At 51.8% G+C, this 13,104-nt stretch overlaps 5 protein-coding genes across 5 annotated transcripts; 1 reads left to right on the forward strand and 4 right to left on the reverse strand.

Annotated features, from left to right (window-relative positions):
* Positions 1–2,293: 2,293 nt before the first annotated feature.
* VFPPC_11015 (hypothetical protein) lies at positions 2,294–2,479 on the reverse strand (the record flags this gene model as incomplete). The annotated part of the gene is made up of 1 exon (XM_018289295.1): positions 2,294–2,479. One exon carries the CDS (start codon positions 2,477–2,479, stop codon positions 2,294–2,296), a length of 186 nt encoding a protein of 61 aa, XP_018136927.1.
* A 2,065-nt stretch (positions 2,480–4,544) lies between these two features.
* On the reverse strand, positions 4,545–4,721 carry VFPPC_16929 (hypothetical protein; the record flags this gene model as incomplete). The annotated part of the gene is made up of 1 exon (XM_018294681.1): positions 4,545–4,721. One exon carries the CDS (start codon positions 4,719–4,721, stop codon positions 4,545–4,547), a length of 177 nt encoding a protein of 58 aa, XP_018136926.1.
* Positions 4,722–6,795: 2,074 nt separating this feature from the next.
* Positions 6,796–8,634, reverse strand: VFPPC_11014 (F-box domain-containing protein; the record flags this gene model as incomplete). Its single annotated transcript, XM_018289294.1, has 1 exon — positions 6,796–8,634. The coding sequence occupies one exon, from the start codon at positions 8,632–8,634 to the stop codon at positions 6,796–6,798; it is 1,839 nt and encodes a 612-aa protein (XP_018136925.1).
* Positions 8,635–11,053: 2,419 nt separating this feature from the next.
* VFPPC_11013 (N2,N2-dimethylguanosine tRNA methyltransferase) lies at positions 11,054–12,147 on the reverse strand (the record flags this gene model as incomplete). Its single annotated transcript, XM_018289293.1, has 2 exons — positions 11,054–11,844; positions 11,898–12,147. 2 exons carry the CDS (start codon positions 12,145–12,147, stop codon positions 11,054–11,056), a joined length of 1,041 nt encoding a protein of 346 aa, XP_018136924.1.
* Positions 12,148–12,420: 273 nt separating this feature from the next.
* VFPPC_14861 (zinc finger domain-containing protein) lies at positions 12,421–12,972 on the forward strand (the record flags this gene model as incomplete). Its single annotated transcript, XM_018292629.1, has 1 exon — positions 12,421–12,972. One exon carries the CDS (start codon positions 12,421–12,423, stop codon positions 12,970–12,972), a length of 552 nt encoding a protein of 183 aa, XP_018136923.1.
* Positions 12,973–13,104: the final 132 nt, after the last annotated feature.

A 13,104-nucleotide genomic window follows, 5' to 3' on the forward strand; every position in this document is an offset into this window, starting at 1 on the left:
GGGTGAAAAGAAGAGGAATGAAGAGAAATCCAAGTTGAAGGACTGGTCGAATTGGGGGGAAGAAATGTGTCGGCTAGAATTGATCTACTGGAGAACAAATGGGCCAGAAATTGCCATGAATTGCGTTTCGAACAAATCTAAGCACGGAGCGAGGATGAGAGGCCAGACAGAAACTCAGAAGAAGCAAGGGACTCGTCAGCGATGGGACAAAGTGGGAGGCCTGATGGGGGCAGATGAGCAGTCGGGCCACAGAGGACGAAGTACCAGACCGTTCTGTGAATACGGAGTCACTGTACAGTACAAGGCCGCTCAAAGTGTATTTCCCAAGAGCAGGAGCAGGAGCAAGAGCAAGCGCAAGTACTGGACTGCGACACGCGAAAGAGAAGAAGGTGCGACATTGTGTGCAAGTGACACGGTGAAGGAGGGCAGGAGCGACGAGCGGAACATTTGGGTGTGCGCCTAGTAATGGAGGGGGCGGGGCAGAACGTGCTTTGAGATCAGACAGGGAACAAATCTCATGCGCAAAGTGCTGAGCAAGATTAGCCCAACCAGACCGTCTAGCCTTGTTCCGTGGACGGAGAACGGCGGCGCTTGGCATTTGCGACAAAGGCACAGAACAAAAATCCTACGACACAGGACAAAACAGTGAGGGAAAGCAGGGAACATGTTACCCATGGGGCAATTGATTGTCGCCATTACTTCCAACTGCAGCCATTGAATAGCGTAATGCGAATGGCAGTGCTTCCGGGTGGTGTGCATTTGGTTCGCAGAGGAGCATCTTCGAGTGCGTCTCTGTCAATGCAGCAATATTCAACGAAACAGATGCCAAAGCCCGGGGAGAGCACAAGGCGGGTGTTGCATGGCGCATCTAAATGGAAGGACCAACCTTACAGTACAGGAATGCACGGTGCATGGAGAAAATAGGGCAGGAGGAGGAAGTAGGAAGGAACGAGCCTGGCGCACACAAAGAACATTGAAGTCTGCTGAAATTCACCGGGTCTTCTACCGCCTGTGCGCCGCACTGGCACACTTTAATTGCCAAATATCTCTTTGTTCTTGATCAATGCGAGGATTCCGTACTTAAATTCCCCATGATGATCACTATTTTTGTGATTGGCAGGCATTGGCAATCTCTCGACGTTTAGAACTTAAGTAGACACTTACTGGCCCTGATACTCCAGACATACCGTGTGCGACTGATGCTCTGTGGAAACGGGTTTGTACTTGACGTGGACAGCTTTCGGCAAGCCCCGCTATTCATACCCCCCACCCTTATCCGCCAGCCCTCCATCAGCCAGTCAGGTGCCGTCGCCAGCCCAAGGTCATCAGGCACACCACCGCTGCGGGGGTGTGATTCGCTGCGACCACGACGGGATGGGTACTTATCGATAGGACGCAATTGCATGCACCAGACTATCTTGTCTTGGAGATGAAGAATGAACATTGTATTTGTGGTTGATGTTCTGCCATCACGAGGTCGAGACTATGGCAAAGTAATTGAAGCACGTTACCGAGGCAGTTGGCAGAAATCATAAAGAGCAAGCAATACTGCAAAATACTTGCATATTTGAGCACCCACAGGCGTGGACAGTGTTGTAAATGGTCCGTCACATGAGGCAAGGAAGGCTTCTGTCCTCCCTCTTGGGCGGGCCTGCGCTCGCCGGACAAACCACAGGAGCAAGGCCCGTACTTTCAAGAGTGCTGCACTGACATGTACGGAGCAAAGAGTCTCGAGTTCCAGTCGGGAAAGAGGATGCGAGATCAACGTGAACGGCGAAACCGTGTTTTCCCGGTCCCAATTGGAGGGATCGGCCGTGTCTGTCGAGCTGCTCTTGTAGTTCCTTGTTCCCTTTGCGTCGGCGCCACTTTATCAATGGTAAGCTACTCTGTCTCGTGGGTGCTCAAGAGGTTTGTTGCTCCTCCTGTATCGGGAATTTCGATCCTGGGAAGGCGCCAAGGCCGTCTCCTGCCATTTGCAAGCACTAGACTCCTGAGTCCAGACCAGAATTCGCAGATTTCACATTGCGAACAGCATGGCCAAGAACCCTTTTCCTTCTCAACAAGAAGGCCTTGTCTGAACCTCTTCATCGTTGGTCCTGCAATCAACGACCAGGCATGCCTGCATGGCATTGCTCTCCATGTTGACATCTCTCACCCACCAACTATTGCATTGCCTACGTCAGCCCTGCTATGTCTGCCTACTACCTACCTAGGTAGGTACCTAGGTAGGTAGGAAGTCTCCGGTTGGTACCTTCAACCTCTCCCGGACCAAGAGGGAGACGAATGATGCTTCTCATAACCCCCGCCAGCCCTCAACAATCTCAACAAGGCAAGGTAGCAGCGGGGGCAAGATTGACGGAAGGGTACCTGGCATAAGCCAGTCTTTTGCCCACTGACAATCCGGCCACCACTCAGGTTCACACCCTTTCCGCCCATGGCCAACGTCCAAGCTCCGGAACTGGCCTTGATCTGGATCCATGCCTGTGCAACATGGGGAACGACCAAGGAGGGGAGGATGGAGGTTTGAGAAAGAAGGGTGTCATGTTGGGATGGTCACGACGATGATCCAATCGTTGTTTTGCAGAGCTTCCGCTCGACGCGGTCACTGTCCATGCCTTCATGGGAGCCTGCCTTATCATTCAAACAACCACCATCATGGAAACTGATACGAAAGTGCAGTCTGTTACCGGTGGGTTTCAGTGCGACCACGTTCCAGATGGCCTTCCCACACCAGAACAGGATCTTGCCAGAGAATGGCCCCGAGAGATGTCCGATGGAACACATCTTGATACCAGACAGCACCACTTGCGCTACTGAGGATTGGAAATAGAATTGCGGAGCCGAACGGGGTCCCTCGATGCCCAAGGTCCATCCCAATGGTGGACCAACTAGCCAGTAGCTTTCTCAAGCCCGCAGCGCTATCATTTTCAAGTCAAATGCACTGGGCGACTTTCCCGTTGTCGACAAAACCTAGAGGGTGGGTTGACGGTTTGCGGCACTCTTTTATGTGCTCCTTATTTCGGAATTGGGTTTTCAAACGCATTGCGCGCATGATAAGAAATTCACACACGAGAGAATTAACAAGGGCTTCCTTCGACTTTCACAACAGAACGCTCCTACCACAACTGAGGCTGAGAGTGGTTTGAGTGGTTTTGATTTTGCCCCAACTCAAACACATCCTTTGAAGGGTGTACAGGGACCTGCACCCATGTGGCCATGGCATTGCCAATGATGGAAGCCTCTCATGCAGAGTCAATTGACAACTCGGCGCGTCGACGAGCAATCTATTGGCCAATGTTGCTTTGTGCACATCCAACTCGAGCGGGCCGCGTGACTGCAGCACTCTGATCGCATATCTCTTCACGCACGCCGACCTATGACGGGCCGGCGCAAGCAAAATGAGCCCAAGATGGCCGCCTCATCCTGACCATTGGGTGACACGAGTTGTTAGCTGACACGAACCGCTTGGACACCAATACTATTGTTCGCCCTTCATGTTGGCACATTTGATTGAACTGGTTGGAAGACGGAGGAGAGAGGAGGCAAGGAGAGTGGGCAATGTCAGTTGTCGAGACCGCCAATTGACAATTTCTGCTTTGTCGGACTGAGTACTCCGTACAGTGTCAGTGGCCACGCTACCAAAGCATCTGTCAGAACCTCCCAATCGTCTGGTCTGGTCAAGTCTGTGTGAGTGAAGTGAGTGAGTCACAGGATATGGGGTCGACGAGCATGACAACCACTGAGAAACCGAAACAATGAGTGTGACGATGCCGCTTCAGGTTTAGCCTTCCGCTGAGGGTGGCGCAGGTGGGTGACCAAAAAGGCGGCACAGAGGTTCAGAGCCTGCGGCCACGACCAAACACAGGGCACATGAAGATGGACAAGAACAAACCTCGACCAACCAAGAAGAACAAACGAAAGGGGGCGTGGGCTGCTCCAGACACTTGGAACAAGCCAAAGTCAAGCCATGAACGGGTCCCGACTTCTAAAGTTGTCTGGTGGACACTGGACAGTGACAGCCGCCCGCCGCCTATCGATAATTGATAAGCTCAAAATGCCGTGCAGCGATGGACAGTGCATGTTTATGCTCATTGCCCAGGCCGTTTGGATGTGCCTCTTAGCCGAGTCGCAAACCCCAATGATGCCGTTTCAAGCCGAATTGAGATGCGAAAATTGGCGAACAGCTGCGCCTTGGCCGTGCGCATCCGTCACAGCTGTCGCTAGAACCATTCGACCTGATATGACGGGCATTGTTGCGCAAAATAGAAACTGCGCTGACGACGGGAGCAAACGTCATCTTGAGGGAGGAAGCCTCTATCTAGCGCGCAAAGCGGGCTGCATGGGACGAAGACATGGAGTGGCGGCCATGGCGTTGCGGCGCGGGGCAGGTGCAGCAACCAAGACCCAAGACCCCAAGACCAAGACCAAGACCCAAAACCAAACATGTCCAAACAAAGCCAACGGGCGACGGAGCGATCTGTGAGAGGGGGTGTGAGCCTACAACGTTTGAAGAGGACCAGAACCGAAAGGAGGCACTGGCATGATCATTGATGACCCTTGGCGCTTGTTGGGCACTCGCTCGCCATTCGGCCAGTTGAGAGTTGCGGACCTTCATCAGCACTTCTATGAGAGAGCAATACAGTACAGTACAGCCCAGGACACGACTGGATGGGGCGGAAAATGACTGAGCGGAGCTGGTGGCCAGGGTCAATTGATTCCATCGCATCCGCATCTACTTGTACATTTGCAAGTCCGGGAATACGATTGTCGACGTGCCACGGAGTTTACAAATCGAATCGTCCCCGAGACCTCCGCACAACGCGTAAAGCTTACCCTACTTACCTAGGTATGCAGCCTCCTTTTCTCAAGTTGGAAAGTGAGAATTGGTGAGTCGGGAGAATTCACACGACGGGTTTGTCGGAACTCGTCAGAAAGGGTGCTGCAAACCCCAGAGCCAGTCAATGTTTACGGCACATTGCAGATGCCGAAGCTTAACGCCGGACATCATTGATCAACACTGTTGTGGAACGTGCCGAATGCATTGCGTAAGAGGGGAGCAATTCACCCTGCCACATCCAATCGAACGACAAATGGGACATTGGGTGGTGAAGAATCGAGTACCAAGAATTACTCTAAGCAATTGCGAAGATAGCGGCGGAAAACAGTAAGGCTAGAAGGGACGGAGGTCATCTGTAGTTGTCCATGTGAAACAGGGCTGTTCGAAATGGCCTTCTTGGCCCTCCGCCATACAGCGCCACTCACCAGGGCATCTTGACTGATCAAGCCGAAGCCACCCACTTTGCTGATGGGATGCTACGTCGTGATGGAGGTCTGATGATGGCTTGTGCAGAATCGGGTCACTTGACAATGTCTTCACCAACCTCACCACCTTCGATAACGCTACGGAATCTTGCTCCATCAGACAGCATTTCATTTCATATGAGACACGACGACGTCATCAAGGGCTCGACTTAAATTGAATGGATCATTGGAATTCCATTCCATCAATACAGTCAGCACCATGGACAGTGACATGCGGTCAAGGGATAGCGAAACACCACGCCAATCTGGTTTCCATGTTAGTCAGACTAGGGAGACGCAAGCTGCGCCAAATGTAGGAATTCTGTTTTACACAAATCGAATCGCAGCTTAGGTGAAAGACCAACGGACATTGAGTTTACAACATACCTCGACGAGTCAGGGTTCAACAATGTCAATGCAGCATTTGATAGCATTTCTGCCACCAAAGGTAAATGGGATATGCAACAGCTCAGCCTATATCTTTCCCTTTAGAGTTGCCGTTGAACCGCATGTTGCAATGCGCATTTAATGAGGCATTCTAAATAGGTATAACCTGCATTCACACTCTACTTCCGACACTCACTCTGGCACTAATAGAAACTGCGCTGAAGAACGACCATCAGCTTGATCCATCTGATGGCCAATCCTGGCGTTACGTAAATATCAAGCACTGTGTTGACAGGCGAACTTACACTTGCGCCGCATGCTCATGTTGTTCCTGGCAACAACATATTTTTTCAGGTGCCTATATCGCAGCTATGCTAAAGTGACAACAAGTACAATGCTTGTTATACAACCGACAAAGTACTCGGTTCAACCAAGACGAAGTAATTCACAATCACTCTGAGGGAGTTATGCATGTTTGTCCTCAAAAATCTATTCACTCCATACCTTACTCATCTACAGGCATCAAAATACCTATCCCCCAGTCTGGCCAGACCAAATAGACCAACAAATATCACCATCCATAGCCTATCCAACAACATCCTTGCCTATAAACCCTGCGGGCCCCAAAATCCAGGACTCTTATCCCGGTAAGAGTCATGCTGTAACTAAAATATCATGAGGGGGTATCACTTTCGTGTATCGCGTAACTTAATCTTCAAATGAGAATTCATTCAATGGTCAATGGCTGGCCTTTTCCTTTCATTTCCTTTTGCCGCTTTGCTCCAAGCAACTGTTGTCAAATCCAAAATGTATCGCGTTTCGCCACCAATGCGAAACGTGGTTAGACGTTCGCCACACGCGACCCAGGCAGCAGTACCGGGAAGCAGCACCCAGCAGCCTCGTGAGAAGGACGCGTCACGATGCTTCTGCCGCGACTTTCTTCCCCAGGCTGAAATGAAAACAATGCGGTTTAGAAATGGATGCCTTGTATCCAACCAAACTGTCCTGGCATGCACAATAACATGCTGCATGATGTACACCTCGCCAATAGCGACAAGCACCCTTGAAGAAGAACCCGCTTCATGGAACCGTGCGCCATTGAAGCGGTCACGTAAAATCGTAAACCTTTAAGCTCTCCCGCCCGTCTCCGGCCTCCTTCAACACCACCACCATCTCATCGTCGAAACCCACCCAGTTCTTCCTGTCGTACCAGCTGGCAACGGCCCTTGCAGCATCGCCAGAATCTTTCCCTTTCATGTGCTGCTCCGCGTCATCGCTTGGCTGCCTAGGCCGTACTTCGACGCTGCTTCCACTCACGCGGCCCTCTAGTTCCCAGACTCGAATCTCGTCGCCTCGCGTGCTGACACTAACTGCTTTACCTCGCGGCGTGATTTCTGCGTCGGAGATGCCTGAGGTGTGACCCCAAAGACGGATGCCTGGTGAAATGGACAGCGTCGACGAAGTTGAGGTACATAGATGAAGAACAAGCGTGTTGTCTGGCAGAGTGGCAAGTAGATAGGGGTGGCTGTAACACAGTCTGATGGGGCCATCTTCCTCAGGCTCCAGCACGTCTATCGGGGAACGAGACTGCAGGTTGGAGGGTGATGAAGAGGGTGACGACGTTGCTGATCTACGAGTTTGAGTTGGCAGCGTGTACGCAATTCTCGATGTGACAATGTCCGGCTGCGCCATTCCTGACGGCTTGATGTCTAGGTCCTGAATACCAATGGACCATCCCCCGACCGCATCAAAGGTATAGGCGATGGAAGCAATGACTGAGGCTGTCATGCGACGAATGGATAAGGCAAGCGGTGGTCGAGTGCTGTGAGACTTGAGCGACGTGAGCAGACGTGGCTGGGTAAGTTCTGCAGACGGCGGCTGCGCAGTTGTCTCTTTCAGGTCAGGCGCTGATAATTTTGGCCAGTTCTTTTCAAGTGGCAAAGCTTGTTCCGAGTCTTGTGTCGAAGTCGTCCCGTCGTCTGCCAGCTCAAATGAAAATAGCGAAATAAAGCCAAGTCGGGAAGCTGTCAGGACGTATGGCTGTCCATAGGCAATGGCGACCAATTCGCCAAAATAGCTCCTTGCATGCTGATACAGCATGACGAGTTCACCGGCCTTGATATACAGTCTCCAGATGCCAAAGGTGCCGTCCTCAAAGCCAACAGCCGCGTCCAGCGTACCAGTGTTGAGCAGCAGGTCGTCGACGGCCAAGCAACTGGGTTGGTTGGTCTCCTTGTTGTTTTGTAGATCTGCCTGTGCGATGAGCCGTCTCGTCTTGAGATCCCACGCCCTTAGGCCGGATGTGCCATCCACGGTTACTGCCAAGCCATCCACCACCTTGACTAGAGTCTGCCACTCTGCTGCGGGAGTATCCCGTTCGATATCGCGGACCTGAACTTCTTCGACGGCACACCTCCCCCGGGCCCAGTTGTCTCGCAGCTTGTACTGCTTTTTCCAATCAACTGATTCTTGGGGACCAGTAGTATTGACAATCTCGCTCTGTCCAGCGACGAAGCCGCCTCTGCGGCCCCATCCCCCATCCGCCCAAATTGTCTTGCTGGCTGAGTAGCGCAACTTGCTGGAGCTTCGCGTGGAGCCTGTCCGGAAGCCGGGGATCATATGAGCGCGTGGCAGAATGAATCGGCGATAATAGTGTGGTCGCCATAGCTGCGAATCAGCCGTGATGCGGTTGAAGCGTTTCGACACAGAAGATATCCCGAGCAGAGCCTTCTCGTCTAGAAAGGAAAGCACCCTGATAAGCAGCTCATCGGACAAGGCGGATATAATATCGCGAGTTTGGCGTATATCAGAGGTTCGGGGACGCTTGAGAACCTGCTGGCTCGACGGCAGGTGGCTCGGCTTCACGTCGTGACTGCTGCTAGTCGTGTTGCAGTCAAAGTCACCATCACCCTCCTCATACTGGACGAGTTTACGCTTGACCGGCATGGCCATTTGTCGAAGACGAGTAGCTCGACGACCGCCGTGCCAGCTCTCTATGTCAAAAGAAAGTCGCGGAAACGCATGCGTAACAGAGGACAGAGGTCTGATGATTAAAATGGTGTCCGAGGGTCGACTGCAGTACACCGCCAGACGGGTGGCGTGTCAGTCACGGGAATCAATGATGGGAGTTTAATGAGAAAGAGCGAGAGACAAGACAAGACGAGACAAAACCAAGCTCAGGTACAGGTGAAAACAAGAAATGCAGGTTTGACAATCAACCGTCGAGGTGTCAGGGCAGGGTGGCGGCACGACGGGATTAAGAAGAGATGTTGATGGGACAGGGACAGTGCAGTGCGACGTTGAAGGAGGAGTGCGACCAGAACAAATTAGGAAGTGGGACATGGGGGGCACTTGGACAGGGAGAGGCGGGGCACTACAGACATCGATTGATTGGTATGGTCTACATGGAGGGATGAAGGTAGGTCGACATGGAAGGCGCGAGAGTAATCAGCGGGAAGGTGCGGTGCCAGATAGCGAAGATGGGTTATGAGAAGCGCCTACTGGAGCCGGCAATGGTCCCTGAGAAGGCAGGAGCCAGGGGAATCAATTGGAAGGCGCAGCCAGAAGTGAGCATGGTCCTCCAATCCTCTCCTTCAAACTTGAATTCTTTCTTTTGATCAAGGTCTATATCCATGTACCCCGTGCAGACTATCGCAATTGACTTTATCCCTCGCCTAATCTGCTCATGGCCAAGACTTGTGCCCAACTCGGGCAGGAGACTGGTCATCTTTGACCGAAAATGGCGGCTGGCTGAATGCACAGTAAGGCTATGCCCGTGCCCTGCATGGTGTTGCATATCGCAAGTTGTTCGTGTGCCTGTCAAAGCATGCACAGTGTCTGGAACATTGCTCCTGTCAGTTCAAGTCAAGTCGAGTCGAGTCTCTTCGCCAAAGCATGTTCATCATCATGATCAACATTATCCTCATCACGGAGTCCCAGAGGCACCGACTTTGTCTCGGACAACCAGCCCGCTGTCAAGTCGGTACGAGACCTTTCCTTTCGAATTCGATTCCAACTCACAACCGGGCACTGGTCCCATGCTCAACTGTCTCTTCTAGGAACATCTAGTCTTTCCTACTAAGTACCAAGACCATCAGGCCATCAGACCACCTACCAAAGCACACGGCTTTGAAACAAACAAGAAAAGCTAACCAAATAGGGACTCATTCCATCCCCTCTCATGCGGAACCATGCCAAATATGATAGATCGCGTCCCCCCCGCCCAATTTCGTCATTACCACTTGAAGAACGGCGAAAGAAGAAATGACCAAATGGGCGATGCTACCAAGGACAAACCAGCATCAAAAGGAATTCTTGGGCTGCAAAACTGAAGTGCATGATCGTAACCATACCTGCAGTACGGAGCACAACACGCTGCGAAAGCTTAAGAAAGGGAAAAAACAACAATAGCAAGGTATCAAAAAGCAAGGGAGATCAGCAACGCGCTGGTTTTTGTTTCTGTTTGTTGTTTGCTTTTGCCTTTCCGGAATTGTGCTCCGTTGGCCAATGATGGGAGATAAACGCGGGTTTGTCTAAGTGAGGCGGAGAACATTGCTTTTTATAAGAGACTGACATCCTCGCCATTCTGCTGCTTTTGGCCACAAGTGCTCGAGTGCCGTTCAGAGAGGAGAACGGAAAGGCGGACTAATAACGTTGAATCCATGATATCCCTGTTGTATTGCATTTATCCGGCATCGGTGAGCCTGACATGCATTTGAGTCGGCTTGGCCATTGTTTGACAATACGAGAGCTATCAATCAATTAAAATTGTCATTCGCCGTCCAACAGAATTAAAGTTGCATCACATGTACGTACGTATTGACTTGGATTTTGTACCATTTCATCGTAATGTGCCTATACGGGGCATAACTCTCGACTTGTCCTGTCCACCTCACATCATGCATGATATGTCAAGACCAACATTCCTAAGACATTCACTCAACACAAAGCGTAAGTATACGCAGCAAATCAATATGGAGAGTTTAAGTACGATCAGATTCTGCACCTGGTGCCGAATCCCTCCTGCATCTGCAGCCTCCCTCCCTCCTCACCAAATACCCGCTTATCCGAACAATAGGAAACTTTCACCTTGCATCGGGGAATTATTTCAGCTGGTCTGACCATGCCTTATCTTTCTCATATAGGATATGCTTGCGATTTTTGTCCCCCTCAACATCACACAAGGCTTGTTCAACCCTCCCGTGATCGACAATTACTGCCAAATATGTCGGAAAGCACATACAAGCATTTCAGCTTCATATCCGAACGCCACAACTAAACCACATCGACTGACATAACCAGAACTCTACCATTATCCAAAACTCCGCCGTGATATACTTACAAAATCAGGCCATCACAATTGTCATCACATCCCCACACTCCTAAACAACCCGTCATACACATTGCCAACCCACCCATCCGTCAATCCTCCCCTTGCAACGACTCCCAAGCCCCCAATCGCCCACAACGCCGCAACTCCAACCGCAACTCCATGGACGCCAAGCCACTTCCTCCTCCGCTGCCTCTTCGTCTTCTTATCCACGACGACGCTCTCCTTCCCTCGCCAGCCCTGTGTCGACGGCGCCATGCCGAGCCATCTTGCCAGACCCCATACCATGTGCCCACTCGCTGTGGCCAGTAGCCCCAGATACGCGAGTCTCGACGTAAACGGGTGTCTGGCAAAGCCGTGCGCAACGTAAGCCAGACCGATATTAGAGCTATCCCCTTCAATGACCAGCGGTAGTATCCTATTCATGAATACATGCGCTCCGTAGAATAATGTGAATGCGTACCCAGAGATGGATATATAGCTCAACGACGGCCACAAACGTACGGCATTAACGCCGTCTTTTCCAGACAGCGCGTCTCGCATCCTATGCAGCGCGTACATGCCTGGCGTGCCACCGCCGTACCGCTTCATGTTTTGCCATCTTCGTAGTAGACGGAGAGCTACTCCGGATCCGACGTGTGCTATGACGGGGAGCGCGACGAGGAGCGGTTCTGTGATGGAGGTTTGGTAGATTTCGCGCGTCATGAGGAGGTAGGTTTCGGAGCCGGCGACGGAGCGGGTGATGGCTGGGATGAGAGACACGTTGGTGAGGTGGAGAGTGGTGAAGATTCCCATTGCGTAGGAAGAGTATTTTTGAATTCGGGTTACTGCAAATTGTTAGTATCAAACGTAGTAGCAATGCATGTGTTTTTTCACGGACAGTAGTATATGGCACCATGACTACCACCCAAGCCGACATGGTTTGTTGTGCCTGCAGTGACAGTTGTACCACTGAGTATTGAGCCATTGCTTCCTTCTAAAGTATCGATTTCATCGGGAGAAAAGTCAATCTTCTTGTCTGCCGTCGATGGGGACGGCGAATCTATCGGCGAAGGGTCGAGTTGCAGGAGCGAGATGAGCGTCGCTTGGGAGTCTTTGTGGTGTAGGCTGTGCCTATCTGGGGTGTCCATTGCGCTTCATACGGATACTATGAGCGATGCGACGATTTGACCTCGTGAGATGTGTCGTTGAGCAGTGACGTCGAAGGACGAAATAATGCCTGGAGTTTGACGTGGTTTCAATGCTGCATCTGGTAAAGCTAATTCCGGGACCTGTCAGTGGCTGCAACCCCTGGAGCGGAGCCACCAACCGGGTCCATCAGACATTCAAATCAGAGCTCCAGCATTCAAGACTCCAAGCATTTCCATCAACATACACAGAACCGCGAGAGCTTCATCGCCACCATGCCTCCCGTAAGAAACCCCGAGAACAACCCCAAATTCATCACTAACCGCCATTCACAGCGCCACCAAACCCTTCCCCCCGCGCAGACGTCCTCCGCGCGCGAGGCCCAAAAATCATTTTACTGCACGCTCTGCTCAAAAGGCTACTCCCGGATGAACGACTACGAAGCCCACCTCTCGAGCTACGACCACTCCCACAAGCAGCGCCTCAAGGACATGAAGGCCATGGTGAGGGATCCCAACGCCGGCGCGAGGGCACGAAAAGCCGAGGCCAAGGCCGACGGCATGGTGAGCATAAAGTTACCAGGCCAGGAGGGTGCTTCCGCCGGTGCAGGCGCAGGAGCAGGGTTTAAGAAGGGGGGGTTTAAAAAGAGCGGGTTTAAGAGCGCGTTTGCGCCGGCTGACGGTGTTGAGAAGGCGGTGCAGCCGGTCCCGAGTGCTGCTCCTCCTGCTGCTGTGCCTGTGAAGCCGGTAGTGAAGGATTCTCTTATGGAGAGTGATACCGAGGATGAGGGATACCAAGTTTACGATCCGCGATATCCGACTGATTGAGCACGACACGACACGACATGATGAATTCACGACTTTGCGGTTCTTGGCGGATTTGTCGGCGCCAAAATAACGCCTATTTCATTGAGTAGGGGGATTTCACTACACTGGCTGACGGTGGCTCAATACTCGAAC

The sequence above is a fragment of the Pochonia chlamydosporia genome, assembly GCF_001653235.2.
Source record: "Pochonia chlamydosporia 170 chromosome Unknown PCv3seq00013, whole genome shotgun sequence".
Classification (NCBI taxonomy): domain Eukaryota; kingdom Fungi; phylum Ascomycota; class Sordariomycetes; order Hypocreales; family Clavicipitaceae; genus Pochonia; species Pochonia chlamydosporia.